We start from the raw sequence: 26,068 nt of genomic DNA, 5'->3' as shown, positions 1-26,068 counted from the left end.
CATTTTGCCAGTGACATAGTCACTCCTGTCAAACAAGTCCATTGCATTCAATTTAATGTCCATTTTTTTGCTTTGAAATATATCTGTTAAGGACATTAGACGCTGGTAGACTTAATTTTTCGTCGGGGGATCTACAGACTTGTTTCGTCACTGTAGACAAGGAAACAAGATGATTGGCTCTCACAATGAGTAAGTATTTATCTCAGAAAATATTTTCTTTGTAACTGAAATAGCTTGCCATGCTGAGAAAGTGGCAACGAAACGCATTGCAGTAAAGACATTGGAATGTAAGATAGCCATAAAGTTATGGAGAAGAGACGATATACAAAGCTGTACATAGAATGAAATGTACATCGGAAGTGCTAAATAGACATAACGTAAATAGCTATTTCAACGTCAGTGAAAATCCTCTTGTTCTGTTAATTAGATTGTTCCAAATCAACACAAACTATTAAGCCTATGGGATTGGTTTAATTAATTATTATATCCGCCATTTGATTTAACGTGTGCTTTTCTTATAAATTGCTTATATGAGCAGAAAAAAATTAAGATTGATATTTAAAAAAAATAAAATAAATAACATTCTCAACATATAATAAAAAAAACATGCAAGTAATAAAGGTGAAACACCACCACCCCCCTTCCCTCTCTAAAACAAACAAACATTAGAATTAATTGATACATTATCATAACATCGTTCAAATGTTATTTGTGTCAAATAAATTTCAAAGACTACCCATACAATTATATAGAAGAACACAATGTTGTTGTTTTTTTTTAAATATTATCTTGCCCCATGAAAATACATTAACTGAATTCTTAAAATTTAAAGTTCATAGAGTTTAAAATTAATTCTAGTCTTCCTTATTTTGGTCATATTGTATTTGAGAAATGAAGATACAACTATAAGTGATGTTAAAACAACATCCCTAATTAAACAACAAATCCGCATTGTTATAGTCATCATTTGAACCTTTAGAATAACAACGCCTCTTTTCTTCTGCCCTTGAACTGTTGTTAATTTCATACTTCCTATTACATCAGTAATTGTGGTTGCCGTTGTTATTTTTTCAGAAGCGATGTAATTGGTTAATAACCCTTACCTAACTGGTTTTCCACCCGGAAGGAAACTTTTTTGTGATTGGAAGTAAGCATATATAAGCATGTCTCCTAAAAATTTTTTTCCCCTTTTCCTTTTTTCTAACCTGTAGGGGTTTTATTGATTATTGATTTTGCTCTCGAGGCAGTAAAATTGCATTTGTACTCGCATGTTTACGAGTTTTTATAGTTTCCCTACGTTTCTTATATTATCAATTTGAATGATAGTATGTAGTATTCTTGATCATTTGCAAGCTTCATATTTCGTATGCCCTTTTGAATACAATATGTAAACATAACAACCTTATAGTTAACGCACAAAAAAGCAACAAACAATACTTGCAATAAACGCATATCTTAATATTTTGTAAAAGTAACACGAATGCATAGCATTTCATAAGCAGATTTCATATAAATACATTTATTTTTTAAAATGAACACAGAAATTAATTTCAGGAAAGCGAAATTCTACAGAACAATAAGTACAAAAACATTGCATATAATTTTTTTTCCTTTACTGAAGAGCAAATGGCAACGATAACTTCTCATTATTTATTTAAACAATATACCTTAACATATAAAGACATTAAACAAGGACTTTAAATCATTCTTACAATGGTATATATATGCAAAGAATCAAGCATTTTCTTATCTTTGAAAACTGAAGTTTGTTTGCACTGTAAATAAACTAAATTTCCCTATGGTGTTTTGCATGTCACATAAAATTCAGAAAAAGAGCTAAACATAGTTCCAGTTGATAAACTATGTTTATTAATTAAACTAAAGTACGAAGGGTAAACTATAGTTAACGAAGTTAATCTATTCTTAACTCAGCTAACCCATAATTTTGTCCTCAACTGAAAACTATAGCAGCAGTGAAAATATTTTTTTTATTACTGCAAAACTATCTGAAAATAGTTTCGCGATAAGTATACTATGGTTTAACAGCTGCATTTGTATTAACTGATTATAATGAGTGTAAATTACAGTTTACGTCTTTAATTTACAGCTATGAGATTCGCACTCATAGCAAATGATAAAAATACTTTTAATTATGAGAAATATAAAGTTTAACGAAAGAATTTCTTATCTAATATCAAAATGACAAATTTTCTGTGAAACAATATTTCACGACTATAAACTATATTTAACGTTCAAAACTTTAGTTAATAATAGTATCGTTCATAAGTCATAGATACTACGTACCCTAGTTACAGCATGATGTTTCCTCGAAATTTAAAATATTGCTAACAAACTTGGATACATTAAAACTCCAAGAAATCTATAGCATCAAAACGTACGACTCCTCAACACTTTATACGGCCATTCTTCACGATAAATTAAAGTCCAGGCTTTTTGACATCGTAGACAAATGCTTCTTCAAGAAAAATGGAACTCCTAAATAGTATACCTTGTCATTGGTCATCTACAAACTTATTTTGTTAAAAACCTTCTGAATCTACACACAAGTACTCCGAGGTTGACATTAAAAAATGCTTGAGTTTCTCAGTGACAATATCTATGTGGTTTTCGGAGAAGGTCTTCCAACAATATATTGGAATTCCCATGGGTTCTAATTGTGGCCCATTATTAGCAGACCTGTTCTTGTATTCATAAGTCAGAGTGTATTCAGAAACTTCTACATGAAAAGAAGAAGTCTCTTGCTGTGGCCTTCAATTCGACAAATAGATATATCGACGACGTTTTATCAATTTACAACATTCATTTCCATTCCTACGTTGATTCGATATAAAAGACACCACAGAGTCTGATACATCTATTTCATATTTGGATGTTTTACTAAAGAAAGACATTAATGGCAAACTGACAACTAGACTTTATGATAAAAGTGATGACTTCAATTTTTCTATCGTCAACTTTCTTAATTTATGTAGCAATATGCAATTATCACCTGCAAACGGAATTTATATCTAAATTGATTCGATGTGCAAGAACATGTTCTACCTACGAACAATTTTTAAAACGAGACAGGCCATTGACAAATAAGTTGATGATACAAGGATATCAACAATCTCTTTTGAAATCAACATTTGTCAAATTCTATGTTCGATACAATGACCTTCTTTGCAAATACAATCTGTCGTTGGTCGAATGTTGGGACTGATGTCTTTCATATCAATTGGTAGTCTATTATTTTCGCTCATAAGTTGCATTGTTTAAATGAACTTTTGAGAATGATCCCTCTTCGTAATTGTCACATTTCTTTTTTAGATTTTGAACTTTTTTATTAACACTAAACTGTAGCTTATGATTTTGATTTATAATTTTTAACGATGAGCTGTGGTTGTCAAATGTTGATAACAGGTCATCGCTCTAAACTATAGTCTATGACCGTGCATTATAGTTTTTGTCTGTTAAATATAGTTTATATATACAAGTATTAAATTACTATTCAATAGAGTTTACGACCGAAAAATATAATTTACAAATGTAAAACACAGTTTGTCTAATAAATACAGTTTTACGATCAGTGAAACTATTATCAACAACTCTAAGATATGGTTAACGAGTGTTAATAACAGTGAATGAGAATTTATATTTTACAACAAATTTATTTATGCATTTGTTAGCTATAGTTTTACACAAAAAACTATAACAAATCATAAACTATAGTATACGCGTCGTAAACTATAGTTCACAACTGACAAAAGTATGTTTAGCTTATTTTTGTTAACCAAAAATTAAGTTTATTTAATTCGTTATTTTTGTCAAGTCTTCTCTATAGATATATTAGCTCCTAGAACTGTTTATAAACTTATCAAGTTCAGACGATGAATTACTTGTATATATACTAAATAATAATAAAATAATGTGAGGAAAAAAAAACAACAACAAGAAATTTTAAAATGACCAAACAAACAAACAGAATAATTAAACGAACAAACAGACAAAAATTTAAAAAATACAAAACAAGCAAAGAATAAAAGAAAAAAATGCCATATTAAATTTTTTGATTGAGTAATCTATATATTTCATCTTATATGCAAAGCTAATTACCAGGTCATTGATTGTGCTATACGCAGTACCATCTGATCCCTATTATCTAAAATCGCCTAAAACCATTATTATCAAATACCGGTATAATTTCTAATTTCATTTTAAATGTACTTTTATCACGCCTCATTCGGTCTGATCTTCACTAACCCCACGATTTGCTTCATTTATAAGTCACAAAGTCCAAAAATTCTATTGAGCACTACGGAAAATTAATCATAAAAGAACACATCACCAAGTTCAATGTGTTATTAAGCAGTTCGATAATTTAGTTAGAAAGGCACAGTGGTTAGGAAAGAAAAAACGAAATTATATACAATTAGTGTAATTAAAATTGAAGTAATCAAAACAAATTTTAAAAAATGCAAAATTTACAAAATTCCATTTGACGACACCCCTCCCTCCCAACATCATGCAAAATCATCTTTCTATAGTAAGTAGTGCTTAAAAGTACAAGTATTACTTGCCAAATGTCAAAAAAAAAAAGATTACAAAAAATGTTGTAAAAATACAAGAGGACCAATCAGTATCTCATTTGATGGAATTTAATTTTTTTTAACGATGTACACACCTGGCACATAACAGAGTGATCAAGAACCACCAATACCCCAGTAACGATTAGGGATGGCACCGGTTTATAGTAATGTGAGTTTTACTAAAAGCATCCAGTATTTTACTCGAGTCAAAATTGATTATCAAGTACCTATATTTTATTTTGAAATATAATGGTGAATAAAAGGACATATTAATTTTCAATGATGGTGACATTTGCCAATATGTCTGCAATAAATTAGTCATATATTTCGTAAAGTACAGTGTCCCGACCATCCCAATTATCTAAAATAGTACCATGCAGTATTTGACACATAAGCACCTCTTTTTCTTGCACAAGTAATTTTATTTATAGATAGCAACAACTCATACAGGAAACAAAATCTTAAATGATTTGCCTTAACAGTTTTGTAATAATTGTCGAGACCTTCATCACAACGAGCGATTATTTGCAGTTTTCCTAGTGTTTAGACATAAACACAGGAAATCGAAGTGATTTGCAATTGTTGTGTCACAAGCATTACACTTGTCCATGCTTGAAATTTCTCAAGTTTGATACTCAAAACAAAAGCATTGCAACCAACAAATATTATGGAATACTTTTTTTCAAACACGTACTTAAAACTTAACAATGAAGCACATGTGCGTTTGAAGAACCAGCCCACTTTTTAATTCTACTTTAATTTTAGTGCGATATGTATTTGCCAAAAGTTCAAGAAATCTTTTTTGATACGATCCATAATACTTATGTCAGTACAGTAATTTTTGTTTTAAACAATCAATATATTATGATTTTGATTTTATATATATATATATATATATATATATATATATATATATATATATATATATATATATATATATATATATATATATATACAGCACATTTTACAACAACTCTTAAACTAACATAACCTCCCTAAGTGAAGAAATATTAATATAGAAAGCACAAAGAAGTAATGAAACTAATGTCTAAATAACTGTATCTCTCTTCCATTCTCAATGACCGTGGAGTGCAGGACAGCGCCGCCAGAATTCCTTCCATCGGCATCGAAAGGAAGTTTTTTTGACTTGCCTAAATGGCCGAGCGGTCTAACGCGCTATTCCTGTACTGCTAGGAGACAGATTCCGTAGGTCGAGAGTTCAACCCCTGGTTGGGGCGGAAGTGGGTATCCTTATAAAAAAAAGTGAATTTTCTTTGTGCTTTATATATATATATATATATATATATATATATATATATATATATATGGAAGAAAAACATGGTATTTATATATTTTTTATGAAAAAAAGGATAATAAAAACCTTAAAGATATATAAAGCCTTAATTATTTCCCCACAATTCAATAATTTAAATGCATCAGTTCCTTGTGTAAACGTATACACCTGTTACACAGTAATAAACTCGAATTTGGAAGATAAGTAGAAAAACAACCTTTCTGCACTTGTTTCATGTATAATTATATGAATTTTTATACGATATTCATTGACATACTTCATTTTATATATTTTTCCTTGTTAAGAAAATAACGATTTATAAAGGACTCAGGTTGAAAACCACTGATTTTTTTTTCACAAAGTTTTTGTGTACCACCACTGAGGTTGTGTCAGTATGCATTAAACAGCATATGTTGTTGGATTAAAAATCAATACACGCATTAATAGCATTGGAAAAATATGTTGTATCATTTCAAATTAGGATGTAATTTGAATATAATGACAATACAATGATATACTTTGTTGTAAAAATAATGAAACAGATGGTGTACTTCAATCTTGAGGACAGAACTTGTTTTTGTAAGTACATGTATATTAACATTATCAAGACTACTATAGAAATGTAAAGCTAATTAATTTACTCTATTCTTTCCAAATAGAAAGGTCGTCCTATTTCCTGTCAGAGTTACTTTTCTTTTATGAAACGAAAGCTTTTCAAAACGTTCAAAGTATTTTTGTTAATTATTCACAGCACAGTAATACATTGTTCTTAAGATTCGATGTAATATACATGTATTTATTGGAAAGTATTTAATTTGAATATACTGAATATCTCTTTTTAAATACAATAACGACATAAGAAATGAACAAAAGCTTAACATAAACATAATTATGTATATCTGTAGATTTTGGTCTTCTATTTAACTTCTCGACAATATATATATATATATATATATATATATATATATATATATATATATATATATATATATAGATGTCTTATTTTGTAGAATATATATATATATATATATATATATATATATATATATATATATATATATATATATATATATATATATATATATATATATATATATATAACTCTAGTTGTTTCCTTATTCATCCCCTAAAGAAAATAAGGCATTGAGTTTCAGTGTCTTTATTTTTAAAATGAGCATATTCTTCGACGTTCTAAGGTCGAGTCCATGAAATTTTCAAATAAAATATCTCATTTTTCAAAATTTAGAACAGTTAAGAATCAAATACAATCAAGATCTGTGATGGAATGAACATAAAGTACACAATTTGGAAACAATTTTCACAGATTCAAACTGCACAAGATTACAAATGAACAGTTTCTATATGGATTTTTTTTTTTTACGTTTTACAATGTGCTATTAAATGAATAAAACATAGTGAAATATCATATAAATCGATACATTTTCAACAGAAGACACCGAATTGCGCCTTTTTTTTTCGTTTGTTTGTTGAGTACAAGCTCTTGGTTAAAATCATAGATAATGCCTTCTTATCATATTTGATTGGATCAATCTTTGTAACAAAATTGGAAATCAACTCTTATTTTGGTTTTCAAGAATGATACTTAATCATTTACTCTGAGTCAGTTTTTCCATTGTAAATGTAGACAATAAACTGACATATTTATTAATTATTAAGGTTTATATTTCACTAAAAAAAAACCCAAACTTTTCCACCAACATGCAAAATACTTGGATTGTAGGAGAAACTAAAAGCATGCAAATCAGTTTTTATTTCTCTATCTTAAGAATTTTTTGTCGTTTAAGAGAGAACATATACAATGTTTCTGTCTCACCGAGTTTATCCAGGTGTTACGTATAGTACATAAATGTCTTGTTTGTTTGTCAGGCTGCAAAGTCTACCTTCATTGCATTGGCAGATGAGCGAGCGATGTTTATTTCTTACACAAAAGTTAATGCTTGTGTACATTTTATAGCACAAGGCGATGAACCAAACGATAAAACAAGACCATGTATTGTGGTCTATTATTCATCTAGTTGTCATTTTATTAGATAATTGCATAAAAATAACAGAATTCGGTCGATTTCCTTTTTAGGGGCTACTTTTTAGTATGCGTGATGCAATTTACACGGTAGTGTAGGTTGCTTATTTGGATGTTTTCATCCTGGAAAGGTCTCTTTCAAATATGCTTGATTGCTTGTTGTAAAATTAAAAACTGTTTATCGTGCATGAAAATGAGTCTTTCAAAAATCGTAGTTTTTTCCTACTTGAAAGGAAATATGCTACATTAGGAATTCTTGTTTATGAGAGTCTAATTAATAATTCAGATAGGTTCATTCAAGCAAATACAATAAATTCAACTATTTTCAGCATTAATAAAACAATCTCTATTCACAAAATGCTCGCCGATAATTTCAAGCTTTTGTTGAAGAAAAAACGTGTCTTACAAAAATGTTGAAGATTATCTAAAAAGTATTTACAATTGTTAAAGCGCAAAAGAATTGCATTTACACTGCAAAAAAAAGGAAGTAAAAAAGAAGATGAAAAAAGTATGCAAAATTTTTAATTACATATGTGATATGTTTTTTTTCTTATGTCATTATTCTTAGTCTTTTTCCATTATGCTTCACATTCTTTCAAAAATATCCTCATGACCTACTGACCTTTATTTTAGAATTAAGAAATTATTTCTAGTTAATTTTGAAAAAAAGAAAAAAAAGACTGGACAAGGTGGTTAGAACATAAAATAGATGAATTCGATAGAAATAAAAGGAGTGTGTCCTTTGTATCTCGTTTTCCTCTCTCCCAATCATTTGATGCTCATGTTCTGTTCAAATTATCTGAGTACACATCTAGGTGGCAGGGCTGTATGATGAATACCTTCTGGTGCTTCATATCTCCCCATCTTTAGTTAGCCTTTAAATGACCCTCTGCATTACATTATGACTGAATAAAACTATCATATAATCTTCGTAGATGAAAAACGAGCGCCTCCTGCCTGTTCTTGTATTAACTAGGTCATCAAATGTACTTGAACGATCCACTTCCGGTCAAATAATTTGGATATTTTGTTTCTGGAATGAAGAAATATATATGGACTTTTTATTACTGCAATGTTAGATTCATTTAAAATTATCCAAAAATTACCATTTTTTTGTAAAAAGAAGTGCAATACTATCTATTTAATGATAAGTATTTTTTCCCCAGACAGTATATGCCAATATCAAATGGATAACTGAACAGTTTCAAGAAAGAATGGTATATGACATATAATCTTAAAAGATATCATTGCACAATAATTCAACATTAAATTAAATTAATATGAATCATTCCTATCTGAATGTCCTCATTTCTGTTTATTTCCATTATTAGAATTGTGATAAATGACGTCTTGGAAATTTGAAAAAAAGTTTTAAAAGTTTAATTATGCAGAGAGGCTAACAATATGTGAGTTAATGTCACAACCAGGTGCCATGAAAGCTCATAAACGTATTGTACAAATTCAAGAAAGTGGCTACCTGTGGCCAGCCGTCAAACCAAATAGAGGCGGACTTCGTCAAAAAGTCACTCGACCATTGATGCAAAGATTAAAAACGATTCCGCTGTCCCACTCCGTGAAAATTAACTCAACACTAAGGTCACGCATGAGTGGTTACGATCACTCTGCTCGGGTCACAGAAGAAAACCGCGATGACTTGATCATATTGTCACCTGCTGAATGAATACAGCAAATGAAAATTCTCCACTTTTCATCCACTCCTTTAAATGAAAAAATACTCATAAAAAATTACTATTTTTTAAAATTCGATAGAGCCTGAATAAAAATATGTATAGACACTCCCCAATCTTTTACTTACCAAAAAGTACTTTTGGTAAACTATGCGGATGAAAAACAGTGTAAGAATTTCTTAAGAGCTTACTATAGTTTAATTTTAAAATAATGTAATATTTTATATAATACAACGTATAGATCAGAACATAAAAATTGCAAAACCCTTTTCCACTGGATTCCGTTTGTTTATTATTCTCGTGATATTCTCGAGCGATAATATAGGAATGGAGTCTATATTTTGAATAAGATAAAAAATGAACGAGTAAAGAAATCTTTTAGAACGATCAATGATTAATGAAAATATATTTTATTGAAAGTAATTTGAATTATGTCTGAACATTGTTCTTCAATTTAAAAGTATTACTGAACAATGAAAAAAGTAAGTTCTATTAGAACAGCACTTCAATTAAAGATAATAGACTGAATATGAAATTTTTTTAATAAATGACTGACCAACGGGCATAGAAGATATCATATTGTTAACGTTTTTGTTTACATGTTGTGTGCATATATTTATGATTCGTTTAATGTTATAAATCCAAATCAAGGAAAAACGTTCACATTAAAAAAAAAAGAAGAAGGAAAAAAAAAACTCTTTAGTACAGACGTTATATGTATAAAGTTGATCTTGCATGTCCATATCTCAAAAATATATTTAGACTGAAAGGAAATAACAACTTCTAGCAATTATTTTTAAAAACAAATAAAAAATTACAAATGGAAAATAGTTTTTCTTCCCAATTGTCTAATAAGGCATAATGATTCTCTTTCAATGAAATGTACACAGTTCTGAGGAATCTTTATCAAAAGGAAGTGTTTGTATCATTGTGAGGCGGACTGCAGTTTTATGAGGAAAATGACAGGGAATTTACTCTTGTCTACAAAAGAATTTCCACATGATAAATGTATACACAAAGCATGCTCTAAAAGTGGAGGGTCAACGTGGACTTTTTGTAATGTATTTGAAATAAGTGTGAACAAACAGCAAAAAAATAAATAATATAATAAAATATAAAAGCAGAACTTTTAACCATGTTTGCATTCATTATTAGTTTTAATAATACATGTAAATGATAATAAACAATGATGATATTTTTTAATATTTTATTTCAAAAATAAATCAAAATTCAAAAAGTATATTTATTGTCAAATATTAAAACAGATCAATCTCTAAAACTTGCTACATGTATTCCTTTTTTATTTTTTTTTCTTAACAAAAGAAACTAGGTGTTTCAAAAATTAAAAAGAAAACCCAAAGGTATACAGTAAATTTCTGGCACAATAAAAATGTAAATATATAGATTTAATTTTTGCTTAGATATATATCCCATTACAAATATATGATGAAAACTTTGGATTTAAGCAGAAAAAGATTGAGGAACAATCTTGCCTCTTTGAATCTACAAATCATAAAAGGTCTGAAAATACAAAATAACCTGTAGATGTTTTCATTTTGCACAAAAATTTTCCAAATGATAATAACAAATCTTTATACATTTTTTTATTATCCGAATCAAACTAATAACAACTGAATTACTTACTATAAAAGATAGACAAGTTTCTTGGTTAATCCTAGAATGAATGAATGTTTCTTGTTATATTAGCAGTGGTCATATCAATTTAAATAAATTGTTAGATTGTACCATTCTGAAGATAAAAACAACACACAATCATCAAAAATCTTATTCTTACTGTATGTTCTTAAACAAAGGACAATAGTGTTTATGTATTGTAGAGGGAAGTTATAAAATCTATTATATTTACAAAAGTAATTTATAGATTATGAAAAAATAATTACATTTCTTTCTGGTACATGTATTTCCAATGACAAAGAATTATTATAGATTATCAAAACAAATAATACATGAAAATGGTTAAAACAGCTGTTATTGAATCTTGCAATAAACTAACAACTGCATGGGCGGCTCTTCTAACTCCTTAAATGACTATAAGCAGTTAAAGGTCACTTAAGGAGTGTTCAATATATCAGATCCTACATCCATACATACAATCAAGATTTATTACCAATCAATTCAGGTTCAACCCTCTCCAGATTTGTAAATCTAAGGTCAAGGAAGATTATTTTGTATTTTTTTTCTTGAAAATTTTTAAGATACGGTAGTTAATGCATGATTTAATTCTATAGCTCATTCAAATTTCCGAGAAACGTACAGATAAATAAGGAAGTTGGAAATATAAAAATGAGTGCTTTGTGTAATAAATATTTCACCCTAGAATGAACGCATCTTCCTGAACTTACAAAATAACCTCTTGAACAATCGGAAGAGAGTCAATAAGCCTCGAACTCACAATTAAATATCAAAGGAGTCCTCTAATAAATTGAACCTTTTCTATTGTTGACCTATTTGAATTTAACAAAACTGGACATATGGAATTTCGAATGTTGATTCGTTTTGGTTAAGAGGTGGGTTTGGATGATTAGTGTTTGACTTATATATATCTTCAGTGCTTCAAACTGCATTCATAGATAGAGACTTTGAAGATAAACAAAATTAAACTAATTTTGAATATTATGGTACAGTATACCTTTCTTTTACCTTTTTTATTATTTAAAAGCATGATAAATATGATATTCTAGATCTTTTTTTTTTTTTTTTTATTTGGATTGATTTGTTTTATTATGCGCCCATAAGTTTATTTTTTTCAGATGGGCTTATTCTTATCAAAATTAAAATGAATTCAAATGTTTTACCTAATGCTGACTGATAATAAACTATCTGGGTAAAGATTGAACTATATTTCATTCTGAAAGAATGTTTTTAGTACACAAACCTGGTCAGTTATTGCTGCGAGTAACAAGGTAGCCGCTTTTCTTCAAACTGATAAAGTATTGCGATATGACAGGCTTGCTAAAAATATACACCCCTGACCTGACCCAAACTGAACCGCTGAAATGTCCAAATACCTCTATGTTCACAGAGGCGGTCGTGAAAAAGATTTAATGCATGACACGGGTCATTTGCTTTTTATGGTTAGGCGATCTCTCTGTGCATAGCTTTCCCCCTCTCTTTGATTTTTTTAAACATTGGTGATGATTGAAGTTTATGTTAAAAGTGCAGATGATGAGAAACACTGGATTATTGATTCGCATCACTTAAAAAGATAGTATAGGCAAAACCTCTAAACGTGTTCAAACTAGTGACACGCGATGTTATTCTTTTTCAAAAGATTACATTTTATGACAGTTTACATAGGAATGGAAACGAGGCTTTAACATATTGGCTTTGCATCTTACGCAACCTTCTTTTTTTTGCAAACTGACCAATAGGGGCGGGATTTACTAGCAATGCGAGGCATGAGTGAGGCGATGGACATGCCCTCTTGTCCATCGAGATGGCGATTGGATAGCTAAGTTAGGATTACGTGATATGCCTAATGCATATGGGGATTCTCAGTAGCGTCAAGTTTAATAACATAAACATTAGGATATGTTAAGCAACAACGAGCATGTTTGAACGTAAAACGTTTGCAGTTCAAGGGCGTGTTAAGCTTGTTAATTGTACATAAACCATGGATATACATTGTCAAACGTGATCTATTGTGAATAACAGAAAACAAACGGTAGGTTGTTCAGTATCAATTGGCTCAGTTGTACACATCCATATTGTAATTACCTTTATTTTTTGGTATTGATTAAACAACCGAGTAATTACTTATGCATAACATATTATTTCAGCTTTTTAAAAAATAAATGATCTTAGTAATGTGCTTTAGTAAAAAAAAAAATGCAGGGATTGTCAAATGAGTCATCACAACTATTGGGAAAGCATGTGTTTTCAACTGTGTAGGTTTTTATAGATATTGTAAAAGGAGTTTATATCTACGACGATGGACAGGGTATTAGGAAATTAAATATATATTTTCCTTTTTTCTTTATAGCTCTAATGAATAATAAAATCAAAGGAGTTTTCTGTGGAAGGAAATCTAACGTGTTCAGAGGGATTGTCACATGCGATGGCTAATAATGGATCTAAAGACATTCAAGGAGAATTATTACACAACGTTGGTTTAACCCCTGACGATCAAACAGGCATGTGCAACGGAAACGGTTCGATTGAGCACAGAATTATAAAAGATGAAACCAGCAGCTATTGTTCCGAGGAATCTGTCGATTCCCCTCTGGATTTTTCCTTCAAACGCAGACATTGTGAAATAGAGGCTTCTAGTACAGGTTCCCCAAATTCTCCAGGATCTACGCAAGGGGGTTCAGGCAGCTATGGAGAGGACAAAAAGTTTTCTGACAACGAGGATGGATCATCCTTCAATGGGAATTCATATCATAATAATCATAAGAGGGACTATGAAAATAGAATGCCCTCTTCAAACCAAACATTTAATCCTGGAATAGCAAGTGTCGTTCAAGCGATTCAGTCTGGAGCTATTCCATCCGTAGCAGCAGCAAGTATGTGTGGAACCTTTCCTTCTATTGCTGCTCTTATGGACCCTAGAATAGCATCCCAAGCATCCAACAAACCATCGCGTCCATTTAAAGCTTACCCGAAGGAACCGCTTTCTGTACCATTTGGATGCTTCGGAATGAATCCATATCAGACAATAGAATCGAGTATGTTACAGGGATTAAACCTAAGTAGTGAAGACATTATGCAGCTATATAAGCATCAGCTAAGAAGTCTACAAGAGCAGCAGTCGGAATCTCATAGAAGTCTCATGAAACCAAGCACATTGTCAAGTGCTTCAGCTACAAGTTCACATACGGGTACCTCAGCTTCCTATAATCCACAGCACCATAGCGCTCCCAATACTCCAACAAGTTCATCTTTCAATCGTGCCCAAACCCCATCAATCCCTAGCACCAGCTCCGGACAGGCGTCAACTCACTCAAGTAGCAGACGACGAGCTAGAACCTTTCCAGACGAACAAAAGGATGAAGCGTACTGGGAGAGGAGGAGAAAAAACAACGAAGCTGCAAAAAGATCTAGAGATGCGAGGAGAGCAAAAGAGGATGAGATAGCTATACGAGCTGCTTTGTTAGAGCAAGAAAACATGAAATTACGGGTTGAAGTTGCGGCTTTAAAAACAGAAACGGCCAAGCTTCGATGTATGTTATATAACACATAGACTTTTGTCATAAATAGGTCAGTTTTCTTCGTTATTTTTGTTAGAGTTACTTGTCCACGTTTTTTCCTAGATAAAAATCCTTTTTCTTCTCTCAGGTATGCTCGTATGCAATGTTTGTTATCAAGTGATATTTTATAGGAATCATCAATCATTTCTTGCTAGGTCGACGTGTCATGGCAGCTAATCGTAATCAATGAAGAACAAACAACCAATGGGACCTCATTGAAATTTTAAAAGATTTACAGGCTAAAACTGTTGACACAGTAGCGAAATTAATTTTTTTTTAGTGCTATTTCTTTAAATTACACCTTTTTGTGGCCCTTCAATGCTTAGGCTACTAAGTTGGACTTACCACGAAAGAAACATGTATACTCGCAAAATGTCATCGAAAATGTGACAGTCGTTTTTGTAAATATATTATTATTTACTGTTTGAAACAAAAGTTGAATGGACTGTTTTAATGTATGTATGTTTCTGTGTGTGTCACATTTTATTGTCAGAATGTTTCTCGATGTAATGTAACAAAAGTTATGTATTCACTTTTTTCATCGCCATGCGTCATGAAAGTAAGGGAACATAATTTGCATTCTTTCTTCTCTTTTTGTATGACTTAACTCAGGGAGTTCACGACAACAAATCAATTTTATTCATTATTTCTTATCTTATATAATGTAATATTTTTTCATTTTATGTGTGTATGTGGTGCATTGATAATGTTGATATCGAATTTTATCAAATATATGTTAATGGCCTTCTATCTGGTTTAATAGTCATGACATGAAAACTTTCTCGTTAATTACAACCCCTCCGTGAACTTTAAATATCTTTTAGTCATGTTTCCTGTGGGTTTCAAATATACCCTTGCAATGGGTTTTTGTATAGTGCATACAATTTTCTGGACAATTAATTTTTACGCTGACAATTCTGTAAAAAGGAAAAAAAGCGAGTTTTCTTATTTACGATATATTTTTAGAAAAAAAGAGGTGTAGATAAATATATTTTTGATATACGTCGCCAGGATTTAAAACTCTCGTTAGAATTCCTTAATTCTACCCAGCTATACTGTCTACCTCATGATTTTTGCCTTATATAGATCGTCATAAATGTGTATCTTTCCTCTTAGTATTTTTGTTACATAATGTTCAAATACTCTTTACTCTTTTAAATAAATATTTTTCCTTTGTATATGTTGATGGACACAAATTTATATCAAATGTTTATGATACCAACGAATCTATTTGCATTACAACATATATAAGCCATGCTTAAATCCTCTCTTAGTGATCAAAGAAACCAGAGATAAAAAAAATTCCCTTTATTAACAAGTCTTATTTTTTTCTTGTCAATAATTTGGTATATTTTGGAATAAAGTTTTGTTGAACTTTTAAGTTTTTATTATTTGCACACGAATATAGCATTGCAGCAGTAATTTTTCCCGTTTTATTTGCAAAAAGTTCATGAACTTTGCCTTATCTCATTGACTGAAATGCCTGTGTAAATTGTTCCACAAAGGTCACGGAGCACTCGTCCGAACACTATGGATTTTGAAAGCCATAGGTAGCTAAGTTGCAGACGATCATTGTAATTAACCGGCTCAGTCATGTCAAGAGGTCAACCTTTCAAACCACCTCTTTGCCCAGCATATGACCCACCAACACTTCCAAAGATCTGCTTTTTTCATTTAAGCTAAAATTGAGCCAGTGCGACCTGGCGGAGTTACCTTGCGCCTGTAGAGAATACTAAGCGGTTTTGCAGATGCATAATCCTAGAGCACACACAGGGAAGAAAATTTATACAAATGGAGTGCAAAGCTTGGCATCCGTCCAGTTGTTGATCGATCTCGGCCGTTTAACCTCAGGATTACACATGTTACAGGCAAACAAGTGTAAAAAAAAAATGCAAATCTGTTTTAAAATCGATAGATTGTAAGTTAGAACTTATCTACAAGAATGATCATGTATTGTCTAAAAGCAGAGGTTAAATGTGTACTTTCAAAATTTATCAATTTATGGAAAGGGTATGAGAGCAAAATAATTGATTTTTAAGAAATAAACTTCTCCGATGTTATCTTATTCACGTTCAATCAGAAATCTCGGTAGATTGATTTCATTAAAAAAAAAGTAGAATTAAATTTTTTTGCTGAAACAATTTATACACCCTAACGCTAACTGCGCGGATGCTGAATTTCTACCCATCTTAAAGCATGATTATTGCATTAGTAAAAGCACTGAACTGAAAATATTTTTGTTGCAATTTTTTAACGGTTTTATCCCCCCCCCCCTTTTTATTAAGCTTGTATTGATCTATATGCAACTATGTATTTCTAATTTGCTATATGTGCATTAATAGCGAAATGCCAATACGTAGCTCGTAAAATTTTGTAACATATGGTGTACTATCCTTTGAATACAGAAATATAATTTCTATTTAAATGTGATTCGTTTGTACCGTATTTAAATTTAATAAAACCAAGCATCAGCTTTCAATGTACCGAATAAAATGTCAGGAGAGTTCCATCATATGCATTTAGTTTAGATATCAATAAATACACATTTATTATTTATGAGTTAGGGTGAAAAAGAAAGATTGGACCATATTTCAGATAAAACATCCGGTAGTAAGTTAAAACATTATCTGATATTATATATAACGAGAACATATTCTAGATAAGTTTAGTGACCACTCATGATGGTACGTCAATATGTTCGGAACCCTACCCAAAATTTCAATGTTTTTCTATTTGTTGCGATTTTTTTTTTTCGAAGAAGCTCATTTTAAAAATATTTGGTCTAAAGACTTAAATTAGAATTATGCTGACACGTTCCTTAATTAAATCATTCATGTGTAAACTTTCCAATTTTATATTTTATTCTAGTTATCCATTTGTGAACAGCAAATACATAACATTTCCATATAAAGGTTTTGCATCATTACTTTTATATGCGAATCTTGATAAAATACTGATACCTAACCAATGGATGGTGAACTGCCTTAAAAATTATGATGGCATTGATGGAAAACTAAATCGTGAGAGAGCACATACATGTATGTTTAGAATTCGAAATAACTCACTGTTGACCTTTTTTCCAAACAATCCTGCTGATTTTGCCATTGACTAGATCATTTTACCTAGCCCATAGTTCTAAGTCCCTTTTCTGACATCAAAGATATTACCCTTAATATTGCATCTTTCTAAACACAGAAATAATTTAAAAACGATAAAAGGACTGAAAATCGAATAAGAACTAAAATCGAACAAAAGCAGGAATTATGAAATATTTCAATTCGAAAACCTAACATGTACCAACACATTACACAGTTAGCTAATATATTCTCAAGAAAATATTAAGATCTATATTTGTTAATATTTTAAGACACATTATTAGAAAATATATTGATTTTTTATTAATACATGAAATATATATATTGATTTTTATTAATGCATGTAAAGTACTCTGTTTCTCGTCTAAAAGATTGTTGTGGTAATTACATCTAACAAATAATAATTCTGGTGGAACAGATGAAAGAATTTATACAATTTATTTACTTTTATGTTTTAATATCTTTCTTCGGTGGATCAAATTAAAATCCATCCAAGGGGTCAAATGCAGTTCACCAAAATTGTAAATAGGTTATGCAATTTATTCTGACATTTTTACTTGGACGGATAATATATTAAGATCAATAATAAACAAATAAATAGCTGCTGAAGGTTCATTTAAACATACATTTATTTTAAAAAAAATCTGTTATTATACAGTATTTGTAAGAAAAAAAGACCGGATAAAATTATCATAAAAATGACCTCTTAATGAACGCCAGAGTTTTAATGGCGCAAGTGACACAAGGTTTCAGGTGCGAGTGTGTCCATTTTGTTATCGTTGCGTGGACAAGATTTATGCCCGTCAGCGAAATTTAGGTCATATGTAGGACGTGTCCGTCCCTGTTAGGTAAATAAGAGAAATACCTTTGATGTTATCGCCACATAATGTAACTTTGCTATACGGTACAGATGACTGACCAATACATTTTGTGTATTCCAGTTGTGTTAACCGAGGCGAAATAATGTAACATCAAGCAAGATCTAGTTCAGTTGGGAAATAAATTACGACCAGATACGTATGGGTTGCGATAAATATTATTACCTATATTTGTTCTGCCAGCATGTAACCTTTGTAATTTCAGTATTGGATTACTTCGTTATGTTTCATAATTTCCGCTTTATCTACTATATACTTGTACATTACTCTGGGTTTTTTTCTCTTACAGGAAACATTCTAACATACTGACTGTCATTAAACATTTATTTATTGATAGAGAACTAGATTTTTTTCAAGAAACACACGTGTAGCAGGCAAATACATCCTTTATAGGATAGGATGTCATGAAGAAATTAATGTGTTTTGAGTTGATTGCGAAGTAGAATGCAATGTCTACTTGTATATATGTCATAGTATCATAGAACTATCAACTGGCAGGCAAAGTTTTATAGCTCAATTTTAAAAATTCTCAGCGCTTGTTGAAAGTATTGAACTATGGAGAATTTTCATTATTTAAAAAAAAACAAGATTGAAGTTCAAGGACATGAAGTTGTCAATATATCTTTTGTGTTGAAAAAGCTTCTGAAAATTTCGACGTCAAACCATATCACCCACAAACGAAAATATTATCAGATTTACTTTTTCAAGAATAGGCAAATGCCAATTCCAAGGTCATCATGTCCACAAATTTGATTCATAAATTAAGGCTCCTTTTAAAAAACTGCAACAATTAATACAAATGCTTAATACTAGCACTAAATTTACCCCCAACCAATACCAATATTAATACACACGTAAGGTACCTTAGCTGTATCTTTTGCTGTGGAATCAGAGGCAATTGCTTCTTCATTAAAACTGGAACTCGAAGATTTTCATATCTTGTGATTGGTCATCTATAAAATTACTTTGTTAAAGTCATTCTGATTTTACACACAAGTACTTTGAAGTTGATATTAAAAATTAATTATATATAGCTTCTTTTTTTCAAATCTAACTTAACTCATAACTTTCTTTAAAATAGCTCATCTAAAAACGTCTTTCTTAATTATTATAAATAAAATTATAAATCTTTTCAAGTTAATAAAAAGAAGAAAATCATTTTCAAAAATTTATTTTGATCTTAGTTGTATAGTCCTTTTGTAGAAAGGACCACAGGTCTTCAAACAAACTGCTGGAATTCCGATGGGCATAGACAACTGCCTCTTCAATTGTAAAGGAACTTTGAAATTTTCATATATCTTATGATTGGTCTTCTACAAAATTACTTCATTAAAATCCAGCCTGATTATACATATAAGTACTCTGAAGTTAATATTAAAAGCTGCTGGGGTTCCTCTTGATTATAGTATTTGGAGACCAGGTCTATCAATAGTCTGTTGGAATTCGAGTGGGAAGAAATCGTGCTCCTTTATTAGCTGAATTGTCTTTATTTTTATATGAAGTAGAATATTTTCAAACACTTCTACATAAGAAGAAAAGTCTTGCTGTGACCTCCCGTCTGACATTTTAATATAACGACAACGTTTTATCTATTAACTCTAGTTAATTTCATTCATATGCCGACTCAATATACTGCAGTAAACTCAAAATAAAAGACACCACAGAGTTTAACATATCTGTTTCATGTTTGAATTTTTACTGACTTTAGACAATAATGACCAACAACAACTGAACCATATAAAAACGGAATGACTTCGACTTTACAATCCCCATTATGATCTATATTCCAATGTCTCCTGCATATGGTCTTTATGTCTCCCAACTAATCCGATACAAACGAGCATGTCTTGAGTAAATTATCAGATAAAGGAATGCTACTGACAAATAAGTAGATGTTAAAGAGCTTTCAACAATCCCGTTTTAAGTCAGCATTTCGCAAATTCTATGGTCGTTATAATGACCATGGTTGCAAATACAACCTACTGTTCGTTCGTATTTGAACTGACATGTTCCTTACCAAATTGTTCAGCTATTTTTTGAATCCTAATTTTGAGTATGGATTACTCTGTTTACTTGATCAATATAGAGAACTCACGGCGGGTGTAACTGGTCGACAGGGGATGCTTACTCCTTCTCGGCACCTGATATCACCTCTTGTTTTTCTCTGTTTACGATTTCTTATTGTTTGTGTAATAAAAGGTCTGAAGAAAAAAAAATAAATTCACTGATCTACTTTCTGATCTCTATAAATATTTTGGTATACATGTATACGTTATTCATACCGTATAAGCAGAAATTTAAGCGAGGATTCAATTTTGGCATTTTAGCGAGGGTGTTAAGATCGCTAAAATTAAATATCGCTTACAATTTATTCTGCATTAGAATTACTATTATCTTTCTGTTCACCATAAAATCGTTAAATTTACTTCTCGCTAAAATTAAATACTGATTCTTAAGGACAAATCGCTAAATTTGCGTCTCGCTAAAATTCCACTTACATTGTACGGTATGGACATTTTAAGATATTCTTCAAAACATGATCAAAGGATACGTCAACTTCTTTGTAACCGAAGTATTTTGACTTCAGACTTTATTGACAAGCAAGGAATTTGCAACCTATCTAATTCCCACCTCTCCTGTCTTGAAAAAAATATGGTTTGACATTCAGTCAGAAGACACTATGTAAAGCCATTTCTGATTGTTGCTCTGCATTTCTGATTAACTTCACCCCCCCCCCCCCCTCCGAAAAAAAGAAAAAGTGATACTCAAAATTGACAGAAAGATGGAAAGAAAATGAACAAATATATAACCAATGTAAAAGTTGAATTTAAAAAAACGCACATGTTTCTTTTACAGATATATATTTATCGTCATTGAGAGTTATATTAAGCAAAGTGTATTTTATTATAGAAAATTCTAAGTGATGAAGTATGGATACATGCAGACAGACACCATTTACCGAACAGCATCCAATAACCGTTACTTTTCCATGTCCAACTTCGACAGCGGATGCTTTTTCCCCTTTGGCGCCATATCCCATCTCCTGTGTTAACAGGGCTACGTGTCTGAACTACTCTTAATTTTGTGTCAATCGATTTGAATTTACTGCATTAGCAATTTTATTTTTACATTTCAATCCATACGTCAAATTACATATTTTTCAATGGTAAACTGAGGGTTTTTCCATTCTGACAATTTTGGGATTTTTATGTCAATTCAAATGATACCATTATAAATTGAAACATATTTAAAAAAAAAAACTAAGAAGGATAAATTGCCATAAATAAATATTAAATGAAAAAGATGATAACGAACAATGATCGATCTCAAAAAAAAGTACAAACAATACAAATCTGTATACAGGGCATAAGACACGGACCCCGGAAATTCCAGGGGTGGGATCAGGTGTCTAGGAGGAGTAAGCATCCCCAGACCCCAGTCGACCGGTCACATCCGCCGTAAGTACTATGTACTGATCAGATAGACGGAACATTCCGTAGTAAAAAAAAAAAAAGGCATTAAAAAAACTAACAATTAGTATAAAATATGTCAGTGAAAATGCGACATAATGATAGCTTACATTTGCTAACAAGATCATTATAACACAAAACAATTTTCGAAATACTGACTCTAAATCCCTGTAACATCAACTTATCTGTAATTTAAGTAGCCTTCCTCTGTTTAAAAATTGATCGTACTCAGAACATGCTCTTGAGTATCGAATAAGTTTGGAGACGTAAACACCACGTGCAGGTCACAGCTGAAATATAAGGAAAGTTGACAATGAAAAGCTGAAGTCATCTCGTTTGTCATACAATTTAGTTGTTAGTTGGTCCTTATCGTCTACAGTCAGTAAAACATCCATATATGAAACACTTGTGGCAGACTCTGGTGTCTTTTATTTCGAGTTCACCGGAATATACAGAGTCGATATATGAATGGAAGTAATTATTGTTAATTGATAAAACGTCGTCAATATATCTGAATGTCGAGTTGAAGGCTACAATAGAAAAGACTTCTTCTCATGTAGAGGTTTTTGAATAAATTTTGCTTCATAGGAATATAAAAACAGGCCGGCCAATAAAGGAGCGTAATTAGTTCCCACCGAAATCCCAACAGTTTGTTGGAACACTTGGTCTTCAAAGACTACATGTTGTCAATGAGGAACACAAGCATCATTTTAATATCAACTTCAGAGTACTTGTGTGTAGAATCAGAGTGATTTTAACAAAATAATTTTGTTAATGACCAATAATAAGATATGAAAATTTCCGAGCTCCAGTTTTATTGTAGAAGCAGTTGTCTGTCATACCAAAAAACATAGTTTTTTAATTAATCGTGAGGTATGGTTTTATAAAGTGTAGATTGAAACGCATCAGGAAATACACCATCAGCATATGCTAAAGTACCAAATCATCAGTCTGCATCAACAATTATCAAGTAAACTTCCTATTTAAAAGTGTCTCTTTTAAATTAATTGATCACTATCATTTTTTGTTGGTACGAATAAAAATGAAATGAGATAACGTTGTAAAATGGTACATCTGCATGAGTATATTAAAAAGTTTGATTAAATCTTATTTTTATTCAGTTATGATTTACAAGTAAATCAATTTTCATGTTCACGCTGATACATGAAACATTTTGAATAAACTTGCTTCTTTTATACATGTAATTACTCATTTGTAGTTTTTTTTTGTATATTTTTCAATTTGTATTTTGCATAGAATGTTTTTCACTTACATTTCATAATTAATACTATATTTTACATATTTTTTAAAATTTGCTTTTATTTTATTTTATAGTTGTATTGTTTAAATTTCTTTCATGCTAATAAAGTCAAACTAGAGCATATTCTTTGTTTTATTTGTTTTTCACAATTTACAATATTTTGAATTTAATTGTAAGCTGAATATCAAACATCACCAAAACAAGGAAACATACTTCATGCCATACAAAAAAGATCTTATTACATTCTAGATCGCAAAACTCAAAATTAAATGTTTCCCAATTCTTGAACATGCTCTAATCCTAATATTGGTGATCGAAACATTCCCTATGAGACTTTCAAACTCAACCATAAGTTAAAAATGTCTACACTAAAGATATAGAGAAGTGTTTAAAAATGAGCTACAAAAGACTATTTTGTCATACTTCACACAATGACGGAGGAGGCTGATTGCTGTTGCCTACTTGTTTTGGGAGACATAAAATGTAAAAGAAAATTTGCAAATTTGAAATACAATGTATTTATAAACCCGATTTCTGTTTTCCTTTTTGGACAAAATCAGACAACTCTTCTTTCCCCAGTTATACACCTTACCATTCCTATATAACCATGCCTATTAAGATTTGACTGTGATTAAATGTGTGATGAAACAAGGATATCAACAGTACTAGTCTCGTTTGAAGTCAATATTTCGCAAGTTCTATGGTCGATCCAATGACCTTGTCAGCAAATACAATCTACTTTTAAGTCGAACGCTGACTGACATTTTTCATACTAATTGTTAGCTGATCAAAACAAGGAGCACACAGTGGGTGTGACCGGTCGACAGGGCATTCTTACTACTCCATGGTACCCGATCCCACTTCTGATGCTTTTAGAGATCCGTGTTTGCTCTGCTCCCGATTTGTATTTTTCGATAGACTTTTTAGCATGATTACTGTTGTTTTCTCCTTATTTCATGCAAAAGAATACACATATTAATACAAATTGAAAATTATGGAATACAATTACAAATGGAAATGGAGAATATATAAAATATATTTCTCAAGTGAAAAAGTAAAGCAGAAAGAAAGAATATATTAAAATCTGAAATGGCATAAAATATAGGAAGATACACATTTCATAAAGAAAGTATACAATACAAATGAAAAATATTATGCAATTAACGAGACACTACCACATTTCACAAGCACTATAAATATGAAGTAATGATTCACACAACAGTTCTGACAATTCCATAATAGACTCTGCTTGTCTGCTTTTTACATTTAATTGTAAAGAAAAATAACATACAACCAAGCTTATTATTTTCCTAAGGAAAAGTACAATAATACAATAAAAGTGCAATGTAATTATAAGCTAGGCGTCAATCAAGTCGATATGGACTAAGTAAATTTTGTGTTTATATTTTCCATAGAAGAGCACGATTTTAATGCGTTTTTTACCCCTAGAAAACTGTCTGAATATGATATATCACAATGTAGGAATATTCAGGCGTAAGTGATGATGCATACATATATATGGAATTACCCCCCCCCCCCCAAATCTTTTATTCTTGTCATATTTAAAAATACAATTGCTCAATATTCAATGTAGTTGATTTTGTGAGAAGTTTAACAAAGATATATCTTAGTGTATGATAGGAAGATCCAACAGACCTCTCTGTCACTGGGACAGAGTTGGTCTAATGTTTGTTATTTGTTACTTTAACTTATATTTACCATTTATTTTTAACTGTAAAATATATTTAGCTTTTATGCATTTGGAAATATAATTTGAAAGTTTCCACTGATTTGTGCATTTTTTTGAAGTTGATATGCTTAACATGGTATAGAAAGAACATGGTAAATCCATCTCTGTTTTCCTCGTTTTGAAAATGTTTGAATCTGGGGATACTGAAAATTTTAATATAATCTGACGGCATATATACATGTATACATTATGTGGATGAAAAACGGTGAGGATAATAAACAGTGATCGTTTTCATAAATCATTTAATAAAACATATGGAGATAACGAACAGTGTTCAAGCTCAAAAGTCAACAAGGACCTCTAAAACATCAAAGGTGGGATCAAGTACCATGGAGGAGTGAACATCCCCTGCCATCCGGTCACACCCGCCGTGTGCTTTTTGTCATGATCGGGAAATAACAGAAAAATCCGTCAATATTCAGTGTGTAAATAATGGCCAAACAATTAGTATGAAAAACGTCAGTCAGCATTTGACTTAATGATGGATTGTATTTGCTGACAAGGTCATTGTATCGACCATAGAACTTACAAAATGACGACTTTAAATGAGAATGTTGATATTCTTGTTTCATCAAATTGTTTGTAAATAACTTACCTCGTTTTAGAAATGGTTCATACGTAGAGCATGCTCTTGCATATCGAATCAACTAAGAGATATAAACCCCATAAGCAGGTGATGAGAGTATATTGCTGCATAAGTAAGAGAAATTGACGATAGAAAAGTTAAAGTTATCCCGTTTATCATAAAACTTGGTTGTTAGATTACCATTTAGGTCTTTTACTAGTAAAATA

At 30.8% G+C, this 26,068-nt stretch overlaps 1 protein-coding gene across 3 annotated transcripts; it reads left to right on the top strand.

The window, feature by feature from the left end:
* On the top strand, positions 1-16,203 carry LOC133182912 (protein giant-like). Of its 3 annotated transcripts, none has more exons than XM_061317764.1 (2): positions 1-189; positions 13,616-16,203. In XM_061317764.1, the coding sequence occupies exon 2, from the start codon at positions 13,691-13,693 to the stop codon at positions 14,813-14,815; it is 1,125 nt and encodes a 374-aa protein (XP_061173748.1). In that variant the 5' UTR covers positions 1-189; positions 13,616-13,690; the 3' UTR covers positions 14,816-16,203. The 3 variants fall into 3 exon arrangements, with proteins under 3 accessions (XP_061173748.1, XP_061173750.1, XP_061173749.1); XM_061317766.1 differs by lacking the exon at positions 1-189 and adding an exon at positions 11,995-12,140; XM_061317765.1 differs by lacking the exon at positions 1-189 and adding an exon at positions 13,042-13,297.
* The last annotated feature ends 9,865 nt before the right edge of the window (positions 16,204-26,068 follow it).

The sequence above is a fragment of the Saccostrea echinata genome, unplaced genomic scaffold (assembly GCF_033153115.1).
Source record: "Saccostrea echinata isolate AGI-Se365-2 ecotype Australia unplaced genomic scaffold, CSIRO_AGI_Sech_v1 ptg000009l, whole genome shotgun sequence".
Lineage (NCBI taxonomy): Eukaryota > Metazoa > Mollusca > Bivalvia > Ostreida > Ostreidae > Saccostrea > Saccostrea echinata.
This window is presented reverse-complemented; position numbering and strand designations above follow the sequence as displayed.

What these genes read in the sequence shown, in the direction of transcription:
- LOC133182912 (XM_061317764.1), top strand. Translation starts at nt 13,691, where the DNA reads ATGGCTAATAATGGATCTAAAGACATTCAAGGAGAATTATTACACAAC.